General features: G+C 38.2%; 1 protein-coding gene across 5 annotated transcripts in view; it reads right to left on the bottom strand.

The window, feature by feature from the left end:
- LOC121932637 (A-kinase anchor protein 9-like) overlaps positions 1–24,262 on the bottom strand; it is an 86,258-nt gene that overhangs the window by 46,475 nt on the left and 15,521 nt on the right. For 4 of the 5 annotated variants that reach the window (XM_042471480.1, XM_042471482.1, XM_042471484.1 and 1 more), the window contains exons 11-16: positions 23,173–23,535; positions 21,177–21,401; positions 19,841–19,981; positions 19,285–19,397; positions 16,027–16,235; positions 5,943–6,151 (exon numbers count right to left, since the gene is read on the bottom strand). In XM_042471480.1, the coding sequence (XP_042327414.1) occupies positions 5,943–6,151; positions 16,027–16,235; positions 19,285–19,397; positions 19,841–19,981; positions 21,177–21,401; positions 23,173–23,535 (1,260 nt within the window). The remainder of the gene's footprint in view (positions 1–5,942; positions 6,152–16,026; positions 16,236–19,284; positions 19,398–19,840; positions 19,982–21,176; positions 21,402–23,172; positions 23,536–24,262) is intronic. The other variant, XM_042471483.1, reaches the window with a different exon arrangement.

Here is a 24,262-nt window from a genome sequence, read left to right as displayed (position 1 = left end):
TTGCCACAGGGTCACTAAGTTGACAGGTGACTTTAAGGCATGCAACACACACACACACACACACACACGGAAGCCTTTTCATTAACTAGTACAGGCTTCTAGTTCAAAACTTTATTGCTCTAACACAGTGTGGTTAATAACATAAGCAAATACCTGCACACTATAGTACAATGACTCACACTATCACATGACCACATCCGCGTCTAAGTGCCGGAACTCAAGACTTCCTAGTTTACATCAATGTACAGCAGATTATTTTTATATTAAATAAAAGCTTTGCAGTGCTTAATACAATCGTTAGCACATGCTATCTTCCATCTAACTGGGATAGAAGTAGAGTATCATAAGACAATTGCTTTCATGCACCAAAAATAATTCTACTTTATAAACTATTTGTGCTTTATACTATTTTCAAATAGCACAAGGCACACTGCCGTATGATATTCATGTGGGTAAAAGAAACAAACCTCACTTAGATCAAAGTTCAGAAAATCACAATGAACTTGAAACAACCTTACAGTCAAAGTTTATTGCGATCTAAACATCCTTTATAACACTGAACACTGACATCGAAGTTTTCCATCTAATGTTTAATTTGCAGAAATGTGTACTTAGCTAACAGACTTTGGAAATGAATTTTTAAAAGGGCTTTTTTCATTCTAAAACCCAGTCATTTCAAAGAGCAGTATTTCATACTGCTGCGAGTGCCAAAAATCCTGCCTCCCTTATTTATATATATGTCTTATATCTGGCACAAAATTCAGCCTGGCTGCTGACATTTCATACAGTACTCAAATTACAAAATGGCAGAGCACATATTTGTTTAACTACAGGAATAAAAAAATCCACACCTTTGTTTTTATAAGTATGGTTAATGGTGGAGATCTAATAACACATTTACTTATTATACAACTTGCAATACTATGTTTCACAGACCTGTACTTCTTTAATATTAACTAAGTAATGCTCTGACCAATTAGTTAACACTGACAAGATAAACAGTGTGTTTCAGGTGAATGGTTTTTTATGTTACCTTTTAAAAAAATGTTTATCTATTTTGGTCTTTTCTTTCTCAAAAGGCAGCTGGTAAAATGAAAAAAAGGCAAGCAGCAGCACTAAGAAAGAAGTGGAAGACAATGACATTTGGGCACACACACACAAATGTGGTGGGCCAATCTCAGTATAATAGCTGCACCTGGACTCACTCATGGTCAGCAATAAATGGCAAACAGTTGGCCCATCACCAAATATGAAGATGAGAGGTTGATACCAACTTAAACACTCAAAATCCAGCACAACAGCTACAGGTTTAAAAGTCATCTGGCTCTGCAACAGCATATGTTCTTGTTGTGTGTCTCCATGTTGTTTCCAACTTATGGCAACTCTAAGGCAATCCACTCACTGAGATTTCTTGTTCTTGGCAAGATTTGTTCATAGAAGGTTTGCCTTGGTCTCCCTGTGAGGCTGAGAGAGGCTTCCATGGCCAAGTGAGGATTCAAAACCCTGGTCTTCAGAGTCATAATTAAATGCCCAAACCACTGTATTACAGTGGCTCACTCACAGCATATATATTTTTAAAGTTGCAGAAAATTATAAACACTTCTTTAGATATAATACATCTATCTATATAAAGTCAAACAAAAATAATATCATACCTGCTACAAGCTATACTACTGATTCCTACATGATTTAAACAGCTGCCTAAAAAACCTACTGGCAAATAATGCTAGATTGCCAGGATGATACCTTGAAACTAGGACAATTTAGAATTAAACCATTACTATGGTCTGCATTTGCCAACTGAACAGCATATTCAACAGAAGCACACATTCTGATATGCTGAGAAAATGTCTCTTATACTAAATTATTTCTGTTAAATGTGATAATTAAATATTAGCTTAGTAACATGCAGGTTAAGTACAACATTCTTATGTCTTATGTTTAAATGGCAAGGGGTAAAATTACATAGCTACCTGAAACGTATAACATCAGGATCACTTTACACATAATCATGATTTCAGTTCCACTGAATAATGTTAATAATTTCTGAAAAGTCTGACTATCTTTCATTTCAAATAAACAACATTAAATAGAAAAGTATCACCAAGTGTATAACTTTAAACTTTTCCCCTTACAATTTTTGACAGGTATAGTAAAACATACCCATACAGACAGAAATTTCTTGAAGTCTTTTCATACTTACTGAATAAGGGGGTGTAGGCAAAGAAATTTTTGAAATCACTTTTAATCTATGTCCATTTTTCTTATGGCTAATATGAACAATGGAAGTATTGATAACTACAGCATTATTTTCATCCAAGTTGTCCGTAAAAGGAAAAGGATATGGTAAAGGCACACGAGATTCAACTTCGTAAGTATCTTCTTCTTGGCTATTTTCTGACTTCAAGCCACTAAACAGATTTGATGCCCAGTATGTACTGTAGGAATCCATTGCACAACAAAATGTTGCTGTGTTCTCTTATCAGATTAGCTTCCTTTCCTTGGTTACAATAGATTTAAATATTCTGGGGGAAAGGCAAAGTAGCACACCAGTTGTCTGCCTTGGAATGCTGCTGAGAGCCAAGAACTATCAGTTCACACTTGGATAAGTAACCGCAAATACAGGGAAGTCCCAGGTAAATACCGTTAAGAAAAAGAAGTGTCAACATTAGCCGACTTCACAGCTCTACAGCTTTTTTCCCCTTGATATCAATCCCAAAAAGGCATTTGAAACAAAATGGATGGTAACTTGAGCCAAGCAGTCATAGCAGGAAATAAACATTATCCTCATTATTAGACTATGTACCCTGCAGCAAGCTGTCAGACCATCACAACAAAAATCTGCAGAATCTTTCAATGTTTCAAAAATCCCTACTGAAGAAAGGCAGTAATACATGACTAAAGTAGAGTGCCATTCAGCCTTTATTCTTTTCATGGAGTCGGAGAAAGAACAGTTTTGAAGTCAGATAAAACAGCCATCAGGAAAAGTAAAAGGCTGTGTCAGTGCTGAGAAAGAAGTCAGGACAGTGGGAGTGGTTTCATTTCTTTTATTGCAGGTACACAGGCAGATGGAATTTGAATTAACACACCCACAATAAACCTTGCCCAACAAGATTCAGAAAATGAAAGTCTGAAAACTTCAAGACTACTAAATTTCACCCCACACTTTCTAAAAAGCTTTTAAAAACAGCAGGACCCTAATGCAATTGTTCTAATTCTTGTGTCATTCTTTAAAGAATTTCATTTTGTTTCCTTCTGAACCATCATGGGAGCAAGGTAATTTTTCAGACTTTCACTGTTCATAGCTTTCCAAAATCCCTATCAATGTTTCTGGTTTTGTTATGTAAATCAATGTGTTCCATGACATGCCACATTTAGATTGCTCCTGCCACAAAAGAAACACGCTATTCAAACAATGAATACATCATTCTTCAGGAAGTGGCCAAGAGAATAATCATTTTTACACTATAACTTGTGAATAAATTAGGTAGTTATTGACCAAAAGAAACGAAGCTTTTGGTTTAACATGGCTGCTTGACATTGTCTGTTTGTTGCCCTGTAATAAAATGTCTTCATTGAAATATATCATTATCAGACGCAATCTTGGTTGGGAGTGCTGTAGTATAATTGTAGGGCTTGGAAATTTATATTTAAAAAGTAATTTGTTTCTGTACTTCATGATAATGTTTAAAAAGTAATTTGCTATCATTACTCATTACAACGCACAAAAATAATTAACCGCACTATTGCACTATTCACTTAATTTTCATCCTTTGGATAGGTTGTAACAGATGATTGAAAGTGCAATCCCAAGCCGCTGCTGACACTTTTATCTTCTTGCTAATTTGTTTTTCTAAACGCCAACTGCACTGATAAGCCTTTAGATATAGTTAACCCTTTACTTTTAACTTTTTTGCTTTTACTAGATACTTTCCCCCATTTTTCTTTAAGTCTCATCACTTATTTTTTCACCTCTATTTTACAAATAATTTCTGTTTCACTGCTGCTCAAAGAAATAAAAATCCTTTTCAATATTGACTGTGAATCTTGATCAGAGACTCACTGGGCAGCAGTCAAATTTTCGCATTAATTTTTTCTCTGTTCCTCACTTTGAAATTTTAAGTAATGTGGTTAATCGAACCATTTTAGAGACTAGCTCCTCATTGGTTTGTTCTCTCTCTTTCTCTGAGGGCCAACATGTGTCTCCATTTTTGGTTTCTAATTCAGTATTTAAGGATCCCCATTTAATGATGCCATTCTATCTAAATTTTATAGCATTTCTAAATAAGGGGAACTTTGGAAGAGAGAGAATGGAAACCTTGACTAGTTGGCAAGGCAAGAAATTTAAAACAAACGTGAGGGAGATGGAGTCAATGCTTTTAACCGATTTGGAACTTTTGCACTCCTATCTCAAGATGCTGGCACAAAGGATAAACTCATGAGTGTGGATTGCTCAGGGAGTCATCTAGCAAATGAAGCCCAGTACCTAGAAACTTTAAGATATCCTCAACAATTAGTGTCAAAGTTGCCAGATACTAATACGAGATACTAAAAATGAAAAGTCATACCCAACATGTGATAGCCGTATATGAACAAATCAAAATGGGGAATAATTCCACATTCAGAACTTTGATGGCATGGTAAAGAAGTGAAGGAATGATGTTGTGCACTCCATAATATTTGTGTGGAAGTTTTCCTTTAAACAATAACATGCCCTTCACTATATGTAGACTCCCAAAGAAATCAGTAATGAAGCCATGGTAACAAAGGTAAAATTATGCTCCCTCCACAAGATAAATTGGTGCTCTCTTTACTGTACTACTGATGAGAGGTGAAGATGTTTCTGTTATGTCAAGCTCTTAATGGTGTTTAAGATAACTCTATGTTTAATATTATATTTCTGTAACGTTCTGAATCTTATTATTGTTTTATTTTATTTGTATAACCATCTCAAGGACCTGTGTAAGTACAGAGCTGATTCATAATGGCTATAAATAAAAAATAAGGTTTGAACACTTAATGCTGTTATCTTAAATACATTTAAACATTTAACTGAAAGAACTTTCTACAGAAAAGATAAACTTTCAGAAGTTCTGAAAAACAAAAGACACCCCCCCCCCAAAATAGCAGCAAATTGTCAATCACCAGAAGGGCAATGGACGGAAATCAATACATCTGATTCTAAGGCTTCATGGCTATAGGTGGCTTTCTTAGAAAAGCCAATGCTCAAATTTCTAAGATACACATACACATTGTTAAATCCAATGTTAGTTTCACCTAGAATAGGTCCACTGAAAACAGTAAGACTTATCTAAGTGGTGACTAATACGCCCTATTTGTTTCTGGTTGAGACTAACACTGAATTCAGCCCAGAGGGACAGAAAAATTTAATATGATTAATCCTAACCTAGCTGATTAATTGTTCATTAAAATGTAAAGAATGGCTGACTGAAAAAATTACAGGTATTGGAAAAGTGAGCTATTATTAGAACTGTAAACCTTTTCGATGCATAGCTTTTACACAAAACAGAAGCCTTCATAATTGCCACAGCTCTGCAAATAAACTATCACACCAATCAACCTTTAAAAGAAACTAAATGAAGAATCTTCACATGGTAAAACACTGATCTCTTAGCCATTATATCAATCAAGAAATAGGTATGGGCTCACATACTAGCTGTCAGTTATGAGTTTCTTGTCTTCCCTGTCCTGATTCATTCTCTCTTTAGCCATTGCAAATAGGACTGCAGAAATTAATTTCAGAACTCCCTAAGAAATCCGAAGAGAGTCCCAACATATGTATAGAAATCAATACCCCCACTCTGAGCAAAATCCCATAAGAATCCTGTGACTCCTTAAAGACCAACACATATTTTTAAACTGGACACTACTTCATTGGGCACATCTGCTTTCAATATTAAGGTTACAACTAGCAAAACTACCTGAGTGGTGGTTTCATTGATTGTTTCCAGAAGTTTTTCAACTGCTGCCTGGAGTCGAGAACTAATATTTAGAACCAACTCTTCAGTTTTTGAGTCCATATCCACTCCAAGGTACTGGGTGAGTTCAAAACCTTCATCTGCAACTTCTGACCATATGCTATGCTCATCACCTTCTAGATCACTGCCATGATATGAGGATGATGTCTTTTCTGCACAATAAAAATAAAAATAAAAATGGAGGTGCCTTTTATAGCCCTTTGGCAATAAAATGCTTAAACATACTCATATACAAATGATGAATTATGAACCAAAATATACAAAAACATATGGCCATACTTACACTGTAAAAGCAGGACATCACAGCAACAAACATAAATTACATTTTGCACTGAAAGTTACACAAGTAAGGTAAAGAGAATGTTGAGTACAAAGCAAGCAAAGACAGCCAATAGAAAAGGAGATAATAACAGAAGAAAAATATTTTTGTAGCATGTCACAGTCTAGTCTCTCATACCAGATACATTATTGAAAATTAATCTTATTGGTTATAGTCACTGTTTCTATTTAGGGAGTGTTTGTCTGGTATTAGCAGCTGCACATAACAAGAACACAGAATATGACCTCTGAACCAGTAATGTTGAACCAGTAACATTCAGCTGTGTCTTTAATAAATTATTTTAGCACATTTATTTAAAGAATTAAATAGGGAATGGTTCACTTATTTACCTTGTTTATATCCTGCCATTCTTCCAAGGAACTAAAAGTGATATATAGGGTCCTCCTCCCCATTTTTATCTTCAAGGCATCATTGTGAGATAGATTATGTCATGGTCACCCTAATGAGTTTCATGGCTGAGGAGGAGACTTGAAGATACAGTAGTTCTCCACAGACCTAGTTCAATGCTCTAACCTTTAGCAGGGTGGTTAAAAAAGCTATAGAGAGTGTTGGAATTAGGTGATACATTATCTGAACAAAACAACTCATTGTATCTTCAGAAGAGGTTTTCTCCACCAGAAAGGAGAGAAATTATCTTACCACTTTCTCTCTTCCCATCCAGCCACTTGCAACTTTCCAAATCTGCAAGGGAGAGCTAGGTGACACTCTGGAGCAGATTTTTGGAGGAAATAAGTAGCTACAGGGCAACATGGAAACTGGCATGAGATGCCTTCCTCTCCAGTGACCCTCCACTAGTGGAAACAGAGTTCCGTGTATCCAGCTCCATCTTTTTTGACATTCAGAGCTACAGTTTGATGGACACTTATATGCAAGTAAATACCACCAGAATTAGGTGGACTTGCTTCCAGGTAAATGTATAGGGAACTGGACTGTAAATTTGGCATTCTATATTAACATACAGTCTACTAGTGAGTATGTGCAGAAATAAATGTGTGCATATTCATAGAGATCGAGTAACGTGGCAATAATCTAATTCAAAACAAAGACTTCAACATGAACAAAACCTACTAATGAATCAGCACTTATAGTTACTTTCAAACTGGATACTGTAGTTTGGTAGGGCTGCTGGGACACACTTCAAATTCAGGAGCTAATGCAAAGGTTACTTCTGCTATTTCTTGACAACTAATGTAAACATAAGACACAGCAGTGATCAGCAAGGTGAAATTGCAAGTGAAATTGCTGAATCACATTTTGGGAACAGTTATGTCTATTGTGAGGAATTGTCCCCACTTTGATTTGGCTTAGGTACTGTATATACTCGTGTACAAGTTGACCTCATGTATAAGTCGAGATCAACTTTTGGGACCAGAAATGGGGATTTTTATATGGCCTGTGGATAAGCCGAGAGTCAGACTTAAGGGGGCAGCACAGCTGGGGAGAGGCTCCAGGATCATCAGCGTCTCTCTAGCCGGGCTCCCTCCGGGCTCCCTTCCCAGGAGGAGGGAGCCCAGCTGAAGAGAAAGCAGCGAGGGGCAAACACACGTCCTTTCTCTGCCTTCTCTCTAGCTGGGCTCCCTTCTCAGGAGGAGGAAGCCCCGCTGAAGAGAAGGCAGGGAAGGGTGACTGCGTGCCCTTTCCCTGCCTTCTCTCTAGCTCAGGGGTAGGCAACCTGCGGCCCGCGGGCCGGATGTGGCCCGGCGAGGCCTTGGGACCGGCCCCAGCCCGGTCCTGCCGCCGATTGCTGCCGGGGCCTTTGGCCTCTCTCGCACAGGGGCAAGGGGGGCAATTGTCTATAGACACCTCAGAAACATGCATTTATATTAACATTTTTTAAAAAAATCAGCAAATTTTTTTGCATGTCCTCCACTTTTTTTAAAAAAAGTGTTCACCATTTGAAAATGTTGTCCTACATTTGTCCCGGTTTATTTATTTATTTAAATTTTTTAAAAAATTATTTAATTATTTATTTTTGGGCTTCGGCCCCCCAGTTGTCTGAGGGACAGCAACCCGGCCCCCGGCTCAAAAAGGTTGCCTACCCCTGCTCTAGCTGGACTCCCTTCTCAGGAGGAGGGAGCCTGGCTGAAGAGAAGGCAGCGAGAGGCGAGCGTGCGCCCTTTCCCTGCCATCTCTCTAGCTGGGCTCCCTTCTCAGGAGGAAGGAGCCCGGCTGAAGAGAAGGCAGCGAGGGGTGAATGCGCGCCCTTTCCCTGCCATCTCACTAGCCGGGCTCCCTTCTCAGGAGGAAGGAGCCTGGCTGAAGAGAAGGTTCCGAGGGGTGAACGCGTGCCCTTCCCAGTGTTGCCCCTGCTGGGTCGGAGAACCACACTGCCCCATGTATATGTCTACCCCAGGATTTTGGGGACCATTTGGGGGCAAAAATTTCTTGACTTATAGTCAAGTATATATAGTAAGTCATCAACTTATTTTTCTGAGCGTTTAAGTTTAGAACAACAAATAGGAAACCCTTTCCAGATGTATAAACCATGGTTCTTCTCATTCATAAGCAAAGATTAAACCAGTTTCTCCATTAGGATGTAATGGGTAACTGTTGTTCAAACAAGCATAAAATCACATCAAACAAAGCACAGACGTGAGGCCATGGTGAGAAGGAGCACATAGGCATGCGCCAGGCCTTCAAATTCATGGTTTGGCAGCATAAGGAGGTTACATCTGAACTGTGGACCTTAACAGGAATTAACAGTGTCCATGAGAGCCACAGTGGTATGGTGGTTTGAGTGTTGGAGAGGGACACTGGAAGACCAGGGTTCAAATCCCTGCTTGGCCATGGAAACCCACTGGGTGACCTTGGGCACGTCACACTCTCTCAGCATCAGATAAGGCAAAGGCAAGCCTCCCCTGAACAAATCTTAGCAAGAAAATCCTGTGATAGGTTTGCCTTAGGGTAACTATAAATCATAAATAACTTGAACAACAATATACAATGTCTATTTCTGCTTTGGTCATGCTGCCTGCATGGAGTATAGTTAGAATTTTCAAAACAACTTACGCAAGTATTTTAAAATGCTGAATTAAAAAATGGCAGACTATCTTTGTTAATATAACATCACTGAAATATTTTCCTTAATATTCATTACTGTTACATATCTCCTTTTTGCTTTTTTTAGGGCTAACATAAATTTTTATAAAACTTGCAACACTACATAAAAAATAAAATAAAAACATAGTTTTATATGAATGGAATGGATATCTGGATGAAATTTATTTACATTCACTTGGCACCTTTCATCTGCACAGGATTTCAAAGCACTTTACATGTCCTGCAGAATGCAAACTCATTATCATAAAGGTGCAGTTTCTTTAAGGATTGCTGGCAACTATTTTAAACCAACAATGTTTAGAATGGATTTGGAAAAAGGAAGAAATCTTAAAAGTTCCAAATCCTTCTAAATAAACTTGGCACAAACTTAACTACTCATACCTTTTACAAGTACCCAGGAGGTGAAGAGCCTCTGGGTGTTAAAGTGTTTTGCAGGAGCTTTAATATCCTCAGAGTAGAAAGGACCTTTGGAGATGCACATCCAGGATACTGTTTGTCAATGCTATACCAATACATTGGTTAAGACTGAGTTGAGGGAAAGAATACCCCCTACTGAGCCACCAACACCACTTACTGACACAACTGATGTTCTTTGAAGGTCACCCATCTTAAGTATTGAGCAGGTAAGAGACCCTGCTTAGCTTCTGACAAATAACAACCTGGAGTACAATAAGCAGAGCTACAGAAAAGATACAGTCAAATAAAAGGATATATTAGTTACTGTATATTCTTTACTGTGACAAAGACCAATAGGTATTGATTATTAAGGTCCAGTCCATAACACTGCACAATGTTTCCTTTGCCACAAGAAATAGGGCATCCAGAGCTTCTAGCTTCTTGAAACCACTGCTCTTTACCATAGTAACACCTTGAGAAGGTACACTGCTGAATGCCCTCTCATTTTGTGACACTGAGGGCTAATTGTGGGTAAGGAAGATCCAACAGTGTAGTGTCCTTCAATAAAGCTGACAAAGTTGTTACTCCAACTTTTGCCTTCAGTTATTACATTTCTCATGGAAAGATCTTGTAGCACCTTTGTGCTACAAGATCTCTCTACATACTGATTCGACAGACTAAGATGGCTATATCTTTTAATTTCTAATGGAAGTGGAAACACACCCTTTTTCAATTCAGTGTAATACTACAGGATGTGTATTGTTGTTTTTGTTAAATCCTTCAAGTAAATAAAAAGGTTTGGGGATTTTGTTAGCTAAAACATTTTAACTAATTATTGTAAGGAACATTTGTGTAGTCCAAACTTATTTATTACACTCTGTAACCATCATATTTAGAGGAAATTTTCCTTGATGCAATGTGCTGCGATTAGCTACTTTACAATACAAGATAATATTTTCACAAAATTACATGAATGCATACAAACACTGGAACTTCTGAATGTTTATGAAATATCTGTGCATCAAATCAACAAGTTTCATGTTAACAGTCTCTTTTTAAAGTAGCTGATGTTTATTCAAGTGTTTATATGATTATAATGTCCCTCATTTCTTCCAATGACTTAGGAACTGTCTTAAGATTACAAATATTTTGAATATACAGTTTTAAATAAGAAATGGGAGTCATATGCCCCTCCAATGTTACTAGACTGCAACTCCTACATTCATCAACATTGCTTATGCCATGTGGACAAATGTGGCCTGTGGGCCCCGGGAACGTTTTTTGTGGGCTTGGGGGGGGGGTCAATGGGGGGAGGCTTTAACACCTGAAAATACATCTTATAGTGTGTGGATGGCCTCTCTACCATGTTTGGAGGTTGTCTGGGCCTTCTAAAGATCAAACTTAAAGTCAAACATATTTTTTGCAAAAACACTCCAATTATGTTTGCTGCTGCAATGCTTCAAAATGTCTACTTGCAGGCATGAGCTACATTTCCACCTCATTCTGAAGACTTCCTGGGCCAATCTGAACTCAGCAGAGGCCTTTTTGGGAAACCTCAAACATGGTAAAAATGCACCCATTCTGACTATAGGCCTGGGGACATTTTTGTTTCGTGGGAGGAGATGCAGCCCTCTAAGGTCTCGTTGGGGGCTAATGTGGCCCCCTTAGCCTTCTGTAGTTGCCTATGTCTGGCTTATGCCAAATAGAACTTCTGCAAATTTTGATCTAACAGCATTTGGAATGGCACATGATTCCCTTCCCTGACTGAAAGTATGGTGGAGTATTAACTAACCAGCCCTATGTGCTTTGTGCAGCATTTTTTTTGGAAGCTCCTGTCATTTTGTGATGACGTATTTATACGGTCCTTATGGGAAGATGAACCATAGTTATGTGTCTAGATTTAGCCAGCCTTGTGAGCTCCTTGGGGATAGATGATAGCTTTCTAGGTGTTATTATACAGGCCACCAGCACAGGGGGAAATGTTTCTCAGCAACTGTGCTGCTAAGCCAGATCACAAGTACAGGGTTTTACAGACTGAGGACCTTCAGATGATTGGCATAGATCTAATAGCCTCCTATCAAGTTTTTAATTCAATTAGCTTCCCCCCAATAAGATGAGAATGGCAAGGTGCTCAGTAAGTCTTTGGGTTATGAGATCAAGGAGGACATCAAATCATAAATGTGTTCTGCAGGGCCATGTTCTCTCCATCACTGTTCACACACTGAAGAAAATTGGCTGCCTAGAAGCATGAACCAAAAGCATGGCTGCAGTGACAGTGGTGAAGTGAAGTCTGGTAAAGATGAGTGGTGGGATGTGGGAATACAGCATCCAACTGTAGGACAAAGCAAGATAAAGTAGTAATAAAACACATTTCCATATGTGAAACAATATGCAGTCCATGAACAACATTTTGCATACACATGCACTGTGCTACCTAAACAATAGGCCACAGCTGCTTAATATATACATTAAAAAAATTACAAAGCAGAATACATATGTGTGCAAAACCTCCATAAATGTCTGCATTCAGCATATGATCAACATCAAAGTGGACAACTATAGCAAATCTGAGGGCCAATTATCTGCCATCTGACAGTATACAAAAGGCCAAAGAAGAAAACAAACAAACAAACAAACAAACAAAAAGAAGACAACTTTTTTGCTTGAAAAATTGGTATTTTTATGTTAAACAGTGAGTCCAAAAAAAAATTTAACATTTTTTGGGGTTAGGGAGACACAAAAACAACATTGGGCACTTAGATGCAACTATAAGGCTATTTTACAAAGATGTACTTTCTTGGAAAGAGCAGAAAACCAGCATGGTGTAGTGGTCTGAGTGCTAGACTAGAAGACCAGGGTTCAAATCCCCACTGGGTCTCTGAGCTTCACATGACAGCAATTTTATTGGATGGAATTTTGACTTCAGTCCCAGCTCCAATTAAAATCTTGTAGCACACAACACTACATCATATTCTGTACCTTTGTACAAGCACAGTGGTAGCACATTTTTGTAGGCACAGTAAGTCCTTGATTATATAACTACCCTTGGCAATAAACCCCCAAATCCATTGGATTTCCTTTCCTGTTTGGCTGACATGTTACCTTAAATGACTGAAAATGTTAGATTTCTTATGTTGAATTGTTTGATTGCAGCTATGCAATCTGATTTTACAAGTATATAATTTAGACATATGAACTATTTGAAACTATGAGAGTATTTTATAGTAACCAGTACAGCAAAACCAATGGGTTGAGGGTGTTGGTTGGTTGGTTAGAAGAAGGTGTTCTCTTGTGGACTAGGTCTGATGGTAAGAATTCATTATACAACTCTTTCTTCTGCATTTTTCCCCATCTGAACCAAGCTGGGGGTCATTTGCATTTGGTAAGAAAAATATTTGTTTTGATGTTACCGTTCTAGTTTTGCAGATCCCATTTTCTGGGACCAGGACTGATGCAAAATTTTTGAGGTATTGTGGGTGATTAGAAACAAAAGGGTCTACTGACTGGTCATGGAATATCTTCCTCATGAAGGCTCATCAAAATCCCATTTACCTTCTCCGCCTATCCCTTTTTATGACAAAATTTATTAGACTCAGATCTTGGTTAGCACTGTTAAATGACACCAATATTTAAAACTAGTGAAGTGAAGCCAAATGTACTAACAACCCCATATCATGCTGAGGAAAGGAATACCAATATTGTTGTACATTTAAATGTAATACACTCCCATCTTTCCACTAACAGAATGATTAATTTGTATTATAATACAAATTACTAGCCTTTGCCATTAGCAAACAATCCATAGCATTAAATTCTATAGTTTATAAATCAGCATGACAAGGTTCATCAGTACTTATTTTTATGAACTGGGACATGTTAGCACAGGTTTGAGAAGACAAGTATAGACTTGTTTTTTACTACACACATTCCTTATGCTCCAAGGAGCAGAATTACAAGACTGAGGATCAAAACAGCTAAGACATGGACTTTTGAGACTAGAGCTGTTCGTAGCCTTGAATATGTACATGCAATTCAATTCAGGTAAGAAAGAGAGGAGAGAAAAGAACCCTTCTGATCTAGTTTGCTTTCACCAAATGACTACTTTTAAGACAGAGGTAAAATACTTTGAAATCCAATCATGGATGACAGATACAGGACCAAAACATAATTCAGAAATAGTCCAGTTTGAGACTGCTTTAACTGCCCTGGCTCAATGCTAGAGAATTCTGGAAACTATAGTTTTGTGAGACATTTAGCCTTCTGTCAGAGAGCTCTGGTACCATAATAAATTACAACTCCTTGTGTGTTTTGGACCACAGCCTACTTAAATTTATATACAAATATTCTTCATAAGAGCTCAGGGTAGATGAGGTTCCAGAATTTCCTGTATTTCATTGGTTTGGATTCCCAAAGGGTAAGAAATCACACTGCAGAATTAATGCAGTTTAACTGTAATGGTCCATTTCAAATAGCCTGGATAGCCTTGGCAACAGGCTCCCTGGGCTGAAAATGCTGCTGCTTAATGCCAGGTCAGTGAATGGAAAAGCATCTCTGATCCAGGACCTGATCCTGGATGACCAGGTCGACCTAGAATATATTACATCTGTTGGTGTTCTGCTTGCCCCGCTGCACAACAGTCTCCCTGCCTGAGCTGGCTGAGTTAGTCTTTGTAGTGGCACTGGATTCCCCTGGCTTGTTGCCTGGGGGACTTCAACATCCATGCAAAGACTTCTCTATCAGGAGCAGCTCAGGACTTCATGTCCACCATGACAACCATGGGGACATCCCAAGTAATATAAGGGGCAACCCATGCTGCAGGACACACTCTGGACCTGGTTTTCTATTCCTGGATGATGGTGATCTGGGAGTGGAGGAACTCTCGGTAGTTCCATTGTCATGGACTGATCACTACCTGGTAGTGTTTAGACTCACTGGGAGACTCAGAGTCTCTGCAGGGATGGGGGGCCAATTAAGATGGTCTGCCCCAGGAGGCTTATGGATCCAGATGGATTCCTGATGGCTCTTGGAAAGCTTCTTGTTGCATTGGCAGGTGATCTTGTCGAAGCCCTGGCAGATCTCTGGAATAGGAAAATAGCCAGGGCGGTGGGCATGATTGTCCCTGAGCATCCTCTCCCATGAAGTAGAGCCAAACATGCCTCCTGGTTCACTAGGGAGCTGGAGGTGATGAAACAAGTGGGTCGGAGACTAGTGATGATGGCAGAAGACTTAGAGTGAGTCTGACCAAAAATGGGCTAGAGCCCATTGGAAGGCCTATGCCAAGGCAATGGAGGTAGTGAAGAAATTATACTTCTCTCCCACCACTGCGTCTGTACAGTGTCGTCCAGTGGAACTGTTCCAAGTGGTGAGGGCCTTTTACATTCTGGCTCCCCAAGAAGAAAACAAAGACCGTTCAACAGCTCACTGTGAAGAATTTGCAAGACATTTTGCAGACAAAATCGCTCCTCCACTACCTCTCTGAACTATTTGGTTTGGCACCTTCTTCCAATGTTCCAATATACTTTAAATATATTTTTTAGGCTTTGGAGCTCTTTCTTGACAGCACTCCCTCTCCACTTACAGTTCCTCTTTCTGTGTCCTTCAAGTCATCTATTTATAGGCTGATATATTGACACATTGGGTCAGCTTGCCATTAGGAATTAATGCTTTGGAATTACTTTTATTTTTCATTAGATCTTTTAATGTTAAGTCAGGGGAGGGGGCAGAATGATTAGAATCAATAAATCATTAGTATGTACAGCAAAACTCTCAACCACCTCTGCTACAAAGCATAATTAACTCTGTAATAAGAAAGGAAAGACTATCTCTCTAATGGCCTGGTAAAAGCACTGAGAATGAAGAAGCAAGAGTGATTTAAAAGAGCACACTGGTTGAGAGTGTGTTCTATCAGGCAGTGTCCCACCTTCATCAAGGATTAGGTATAAACATCTCAAGACATTTAGTGGATAACAGCGATTGAATCTCTATTGCTAAACTTTAATTTTCATTCCCTAGGAGTTTAATCCAGTGTCACAAAACTGGATTTACTCTCACCCAAGTGGTCTCCTGTATCTTCTTGCATCATATTGCTTACCCAAATCTGCTCTGGAATGTTACCCTCCAGAGTTTGAGGATATGTGAGGGGCTGGAGGAATCGATTTTAGTGAATAATCACTCCTGGATTTCACCCAAAATGTTTACAGTATTGCAAAAAATAGGTCTGATTGTAAGTACCTGCTTCATATCCCACATGGATGCTTGGCTTTATGGAATCATCTGTTCTTGCCTCCCAAGCAAGAGTTTTAAGTGGCATCTGACATTTTGATGATCGATCTAGCAGTCCCACAACATGGCGGCCAATTGTTTCCTCTACAGCTACCGTAGTCTTCACCACCTCCAACAGAATCTTCATTAGTTTGTTATTGGCTTTCTGCAAGGCACATCTGGATATAGAAACCAAAAAATAAACTCCATCAAAACCAGTTATCCTTTACTTTTTCCCCAATTATGTGCAGTACAGTGGGACTAGGTGTTCATTTTAAGTCAAGGCCTTCATGAGCTCTAGGAAAAGAAGACACATTCTGAAGAATTCAATAGTGATTTCTGACTTTTAGTTTAAGAATAACTGAACACAGTTTACAAAGAATTAACAGAGAATAGAAAATTGACTTCCATAACAGTAACAACTGAATTAATTTAAATGATGAACTCTGTATTTTGGCACAAGCACCTAATTTTTTATAAAGATTTTAACCAAGTACAGTACTACTGTCTTTGTGTTAGATTCAAACAAAATACACAGTTTGGTAGATGTTTGAAATGAAACATACTGTTTTCCAGTTGTCTGGAGACCAAGCACAAAGAAGAAATACCACTTGTTTCCTTATGGATACAGATCATTGCACATGGCCCTAGATGGTAATGTCCCACAGTTAAAGGAACACATCAAAACTAAGAGATTTCTCAATGCAGTGCAGTAAGGATACAGTACAATGTGTTCTCCAAAAGAAATCGAAAAGGGGGTTGACTGATAGCTTACTGAATGAATTCTCTCTAGTATACAGTGTGCCTGCGTCCATTATACACTGCTTTCAGCATATGCTGAAAGCAGTGTTGTTTCTTCCGGCACCGTGCACTGGAAGAAACAATCGCACGCATGCCCGTGGTGCACCCCGCCTCTGCTACACCCCACCACGAGCACGAGCCCCATTACTTGTAATGGGGCTCGAGCATATGCGCTTTTTATTTTACACAGGGGGGTGTCCGGAACGGATCCCCCGCATAAAATAAGGGCGCACTGTACAATATTTTCCTTAGCTACTTCCAAGGATCTCACCATCCCAGATTTGCATTTGGGTAGTGGGAAAATTTCCTATAAAAATTAGAATGATAGGAAAACAACTTTAATGCCCACCTTTAGTTATGATAAAAATACTCTAGCTATATTTCTACATTTTATTGTATGCAGTATACCTATACTTTTAAAATTATACATTAAAACGCAAAATAAAGCCTACTTTAGTTTGTGACAATAGAGCACATTGACTTGAGTATACAGCATATACTTACTGTGTATATTCATGTACAGTCAGCCCTTCTTATACACTGATTTTTTATACAAGGATTCAAGCATACATGGTTTGAAAATGTTCCCAAAAAATTATAAATTTCAAATATCAAACCTTGATTTTCCATTTTTTATAAGGGACACCATTTTGCTATGTCATTATATTTAATGGGCTTGAACATACACGGATTCTTTTATACATGGGGGATCTTGGAACCAAACCCCAGCGTATAACTATATAGATCTAGAAATTTTAATGAAAAAACCCAACCCCAAAAATCTGGGCAGACAAATCTACAGGTCAATGTAAGTATTTAACTTTTATCAAAAAAGAAACAATTCCCTTCTCTGAGTAGCAAAAGGCAAGAGACTAGTCCATCCTGGGAGAACCTAAAAGAAACACTGACTCCCTCTACTTTCTCAGTGCTCCTTTGAGGAGAAGTGCCACAGTGCCAACATCAGAGGAGCAGAGCAATGGATGCAAGCTACAGGAAAAGAGATTCCATCTGAACATTAGGAGGAACTTCCTGACAGTAAGGGCTGTTCGACAGTGGAATGCACTTCCTCGGAAGGTGATAGAGTCTCCTTCCTTGGAGGTCTTTAAACAGAGGCTGGATGGCCATCTGTCAGGGATGCTTTGATTTGGATTTCCTGCATGGCAGGGGGTTGGACTGGATGGCCCTAGTGGTCTCTTCCAACTCTACGATTCTATGATTCTATGATCACCACCATTTTCCCACCCAGGCATTTAAAAAGGCCAGAAATGGTGCCACAGCAGAGAATGTAGAGTGGGTTGATGCTTCTTTTAGGTTCTCTTGGGATGGACTAAGCTCTCATCTTTCACCATTCTACTCAAAGAAGAGAAAGATTTCTTTTTGGATAAGAGTTAATACTGTACCTTACCTTTTTATCAAAAAAGAAATCATTTTCTTCTCTGAGTAGAGGGGCAAAAGGCCTTTTTGAATGTCTAGGTGGGAAAATGGTGGCGGACCATAAATTTTGTTGTTGTTTGTTGTTGTGTGCCTCCTAATTATTTCCAACTTATTGTGATCCTAAAGTGAACATATCTGAAGCTGAGAGAGTGTGACTTGCCCGATGTCTCCCAGTGGATTTTATGGCTCAGAGGGTATTCTGGTCCTGGTCTCCAGAGTCATAGTCCAATGTTCAAACCACTACCACTTTTGTATGTACAGTGTATCAGTGATCTATCAGGAAGAATTAGATAGGGATAGTAGATGGAACAGACAGAAACAAGAGCAAAGGCTTTTGGGAACTCAAGAACTGGAGAAAGCTACTTTAAAAAATTCAAATTTTTGATTGAGAATGTATCTAAAGTAACAAATGTGATGACTCAGCCAAAAGGTATGGATATTGCTGTAATAAAAGCAACAAACCACAAATAGCTCTGGGTAATACAGTCTCTCAAATCCAACAATTTAATCAGCAAAAATATTATGATGAGAAGTCACACTGTCAATAGAAGTTTTGAAGGCATAATGACAATAAGAAACTAAATCTGGTATATGTAGACAAATTAGTACATATACTAAAAATCACGGAAGTAACACATGAATGAATGGCTCTTATAAATTCAAGTAAGAATAAAGCTATTTAATTCAGTAATTACACTTACACTCCAAAACCATTGCCACTGAATCCTTATCTACATATTCACCATTGCCCATTCTTGGCAAAGATCTAAATCAGGCCCATTTAGTCAAAAAAGGTCTTTAGATGGAAACAGGTTTGGAATTGCAGTCACATTAATCTAGACTGATTTCTGCCAAAGTAAAGGCTATCATTCTTCACTGATTTATTAAACCTGTGGTTATGCACTTTCCAAGTTTAAAAATGTTTCTTCCACCTGTTAGTACAAAAAGTGTCAGAATAAATAAAGGACATTTCAGCTGTCAAAATAAGCATACCTTTCTTTTGAAAGGATATCTGGATCTGTTTCTTCATGCTTTTCTCCTCCATCTTCACCTTCTGAGATCAGTTCTTTGGATTCATTTTGACATACAATTTCACCCTGGGTAAGCTTTGGCAGTGGTAGAGTGGACAAAAGAGACAGAAATCCTGTCATAATGGAATCAGTGTGCTCTTCTGATTCACAGGCATATTACAAAATGAAAAACATAATAATTCGCAAGCTTCATGTAATTTTAAATAATAATTAACTCTCCTGTTATCAGATACCTAACACTGTAGACTGAAAGGAGTTTAGTCATAGCCTATAAGAATCAAGTTTGTTGCACTAAATAAATAGCTTCTTGGTTCCCTGTTGGTTGTTACTACAGCAACATTAAAATAAGAGTTTGCTTTCAATATAATACAAACTATCTAGGCCCTGCCTTCCTATTTAATCAGTCTACATTTAAGTAAATCTGACTTGCTTCAGGAAAATGTCCCGCAACAGCAACAACAGAAATGCTATTCTATTTACATTCCACAGCTTCTAAAGGAAGTCAAAGTCTATAATACCTGTGTTTGAGTACCAATGTCTTTCATTTCACAGAGCAGTTTCTCTCTTCCAGGTATTAATTGCTTCTTCAGTGATTCTAGTTCTTCTAAAAGCATTTGTTCTCTTTCTGTGACAAGGTTTTCATTATCCGGGGTGATGCTCTAAGAGAGACAATTCAAGACAAATCAGTTAAGTATTTGACAATTGTAAAATAGATCCCAGAACTCTCAAATAAAACATACTTTTGAGCACAAATTTAAAGTTGTTTTTTTTGTGTGTGTGAGTACTTTCAAATCATCTGTTGATTTATGGCACCCCCATAAATTTCATAGCGTTTTCTTAAGTAAGGAATACTCAGAGGTAGTTTAGCAAGTTACTTCCTCTGAAATATAGCCTACAGCACCTGGTACTCATTGGTAGACATCATCCAGGAACTAATCAGAGCTGACCTTTGTTAGCTTCAAAGGTCAGACAGGATCAAGCGCCTTTAAAGAAAATGAAAATATCTATCAATGTTTACATATATACACACACCTTTTTACATATATGCACACACACAAGAAAAGAACATAACTCTACTGATTTCTCAGGTCTCTCAGAAGATTCAAATTAATAATTGCCCCTTTTTGCATTTATTAATAATGTCTTTGGGCATTATTTTAGAACTGATAGTCGAAAAGGCACACACTAGAATTATATGTATGATTTAGCTTTGAGATTCCTTGAGTCATGAAAGTTAGCGTATATACTCAACTATAAGTCAATCTCATGCATAAGTCAAGAGCAAGCTTTGGGGTCAAAATTATGGATTTTGCTATGGCCTGTGGATAAGTCGAGGGTAAAACATAGGGACATGTATCAAAGGCTCTAAAGGATAAAGCAAAGGAAAACAATACCAAACTTTAAAAATTCCAGCAGGCATAACTGCTTGTGCTCACACTAAAGGCTGGATGAGAGAACAGAGGTGTGCCAGTGCTTCCAGAACAGATTACACTCTTGCCTTTCATCAGAGGATGATTCCCCCCCCCTTTTTTTTTAGAGTTAAAGTACAGTCCTTACATTGACCCGTTGATAACTCGAGTCAGTTTTTTTGGGTCAATGTTTTGACTAAAATTTCTAGATTTATACATTAAGTATATACAGTAGTCATTTTCCATGTTATATCTGCAGTGACAAGGCAGTTTCTCAGTTTACCTATATATAAAAATAATAACAAAGAACATCTCAAAACAAAAAATATTAACATTTATCATGTGGAGAAAATATTATTTGTCCATTTTGTTTATCTATGAAGCCATCTTGCAGAGAGGACGTCAATTCCTTCCCCACAGTTTCAACCCTCCCACATCACATTACCTCTGCCAATTGTACTTTCAGTCTGTCAAGCTCTGCTAATAGAATATCTTGGTTTTCTTTCTGCCACTCCATCTGTTGCATGTGACCCTGTTTCAATATTTCTGTTGCTTGCTGGTGTTCTTGATACTGACGGACAAGCTCTTGACGCATATCTTCCAAACGATCTTCATACAATGATATTTGGTTTGAAGTTACTATGCTAGAGGTTGAAACTTCATCTGCAACCTGTAATTTTTGTTGGCAAATAATGAGAAATTGCACTTCATTTTAAATAGCCCCTAGTCAACATTTGAACTAAAGCAAGCAGCAGACCATCACAAAGTTTACAGCAAGGCACAAGGAAAAGATCACATCTTAGCTTGTTTCAATTAAAACAACTTTTTAAAAAAGTGCTCCTAAACCTCTAGAGCATTAGTAGCAACTAGTGAGTCCAGGTGTACTAACATAGTACAAGGAGCCCTGGTGGCGCAGTGGTTAAATGCCTGAGCTGCAGCCATTCACTCAAAACCACAAGGTTGCGAGTTCAAGACCAGCAAAAGGGCCCAAGCTCGACTCAGGCTTGCATCCTTCCGAGGTCGCTAAAATGAGTACCCAGACTGTTGGGGGCAAATTAGCTTACTTGCTGTCCACCGCTATGATCTTTGGAATAGCGGTATATAAATAAAACAAATTATTATTATATCTGTGCATTTCATTTTTCTGCCCTAAGTGCAGTACCTTACATTTCTCTGTGTTGAATTGCATTTTGTTAGCTTTGGCCCAGCTTTCTAGTCTATTCAGATCATTCTGAATGTTGATCCTGTACTCTGGAGTATTAGTTATTCCTCCTAATTTGGTGTCATCTGCAAATTTGATAAGTATGCTCCCAATTCTGTCATCCAGGTCATTGATAAAGATGTTGAATAACACTGGGCCCAGGACAGAGCCCTGTGGGACCCCACTGGTCACTTCCCTCCAGGAGGAAAAAGAGCCATTGTTGAGCACCCTTTGGGTTCGGCCGGTCAACCAATTACAGATCCATTTAACAGTTACTTCGTCTAGCCCACATTTTACAAGCTTGTTTGCAAGAATGTCATGGGAAACCTTGTCAAAGGCCTTACTGAGATCAAGTTATGCTATATCCACAGCATTCCCTTCATCTAACAACCTGGTAATTTTATCAAAGAAAGAGATCAGATTTGTCTGGCATGACTTGTTTCTCTGAAACCCATGTTGACTTTTTGTGATTATGGCATTGCTTTCTAGATGTTCACAGACTCTCTGTTTAATGATCTGCTCTAGAATCTTTCCTGGTATTGATGTCAGACTAACTGGACGATAATTGTTGGGATCCTCTTTTTTCCCCTTTTTAAAGATGGGGACAAGTTTGCCCTCCTCCAGTCTGCTGGGATTTCTCCTGTTTTCCAGGCGTTTTCAAATATGATTGCCAATGGCTCCGATATTACATTTGCCAGTTCTTTTAGTTAGTACCCTTGGATGTAGTTCATCTGATCCTGGAGACTTAAATTCATTTAGATTAACAAGGTATTCCTCTACTATCTCTTTACTTATTCATGTTTATTTCTCTTTTCTGAGTCCCAATTTACATGATGCATGCCTACTTCTGATTAATCCAGCTTTCAGTCCAAACACATTCAGCACTATTTTCATGCCAGAGAGGAAGTCTGAAAATCTAAACTTGCTTTTCTTAGTACTTTTCAAAATCTGTGTTAATTCCCATGTGCTGTTTCTGGTATGGATAAAGGAGGGTATGTATCAAAATCAAAAGGAACATTTTGGAGAAGTTAGTCTTAAGGGGAAAAACAAGATGTAACAAAATGAGGTAAACATAAAATATACACATTGTAACAATGCAAAAACATACATTTTTCAAGTGATCAATTTGAATTTTGCTAATGAAACATTTCCAATTATGCACTGAGACAAACCAACGTACAAGAAACTCTCACCAATTTACGACTTTCAAAACAATAGTTTTGGAATATATTTGACTTACTAGAGATCTCTTTGACATAAGTTCTTTAACATTGGAGGAAGATTCTGTCTGAAGGCTTTGATCAACATTGTGTAGTCCAAGTATCATAGCAGGCTTAACACCTGGCTGAAATTGTCCATCAAGTAACAATGTTTCACCACACTCTTCACTGATCTCTCTACTTAGTGATTTGAATTCTTCATACTTAGCATCTCTCTTCTCATTTATATTGCTATCTAATCCTTCAAGACATTCTTTTCTGCTGAAATTATGTTCCTGTTCAGTTTGCTTTGGTACCATCAAAGATATTTCATCCTCCTTTAGGTTAGCAATTCTTGCTAGTTCACTTTTCTGAGCAAACTCTATACTCATGGTTACAACCACCTTAAAAGAGAACAGTTTGGGACACAGAGAGGAGCAGATTTAGATTTCCATAATCCACGATAATCTAGCACTCAGTCTCAATGTTAGGTTATGCTCCAATCATAAGGGACCGGAATTACACAGTCCTCCAGAAGTTGGATTGCCACTTGCTGCATTCTTCTCCATTGGCAATATTACTAAGAGGTACCACATGATTCCCACACTTAAACAAAACATAAGTTTTTAATTTTTAATCTATTGCTGTCCATGTGGTCACAAGAATAGGCATTCTACACACAGAATAAACACAGTATATATGCTAATGAACAAGAATTAGCTAAAGAAATATTCTAGTAATACAATAAGCAATATACAAGGACTTTCTTGATAAGACAAGGTATACTTTTCAGAATATTCAATATAGCCAATAATAATGAAAGCTGTATTTCTTAGCTTATGTCATATATCATAAAAAACTACAGATTATGTCAACCATAGCACAGAAGTGCAAACTATACTACAGTGGGTGCACTGTATCCACAGACGTTTGGTTCCATGATCTATTGTGGATACCAAAAACCACAAGTGTTCAACTCCACTGACACAGTTATGCAAAAATATATATCAGGACTTGAGCCTGTTTATCATTTTATATATAAGGATTCACCCGTGTACCTCCAAAGCCTGGCTGAACAATCTCAAGCCAGCAGCAGAGATGGCAGCAATTCCCAGCTGCCAGGTACACACT

This window comes from Sceloporus undulatus, chromosome 6 (genome assembly GCF_019175285.1).
Source record: "Sceloporus undulatus isolate JIND9_A2432 ecotype Alabama chromosome 6, SceUnd_v1.1, whole genome shotgun sequence".
Taxonomy (NCBI): domain Eukaryota; kingdom Metazoa; phylum Chordata; class Lepidosauria; order Squamata; family Phrynosomatidae; genus Sceloporus; species Sceloporus undulatus.
Note: the sequence above shows the minus strand (reverse complement) of the source record. Positions and strands in the feature narration are given on the sequence as shown.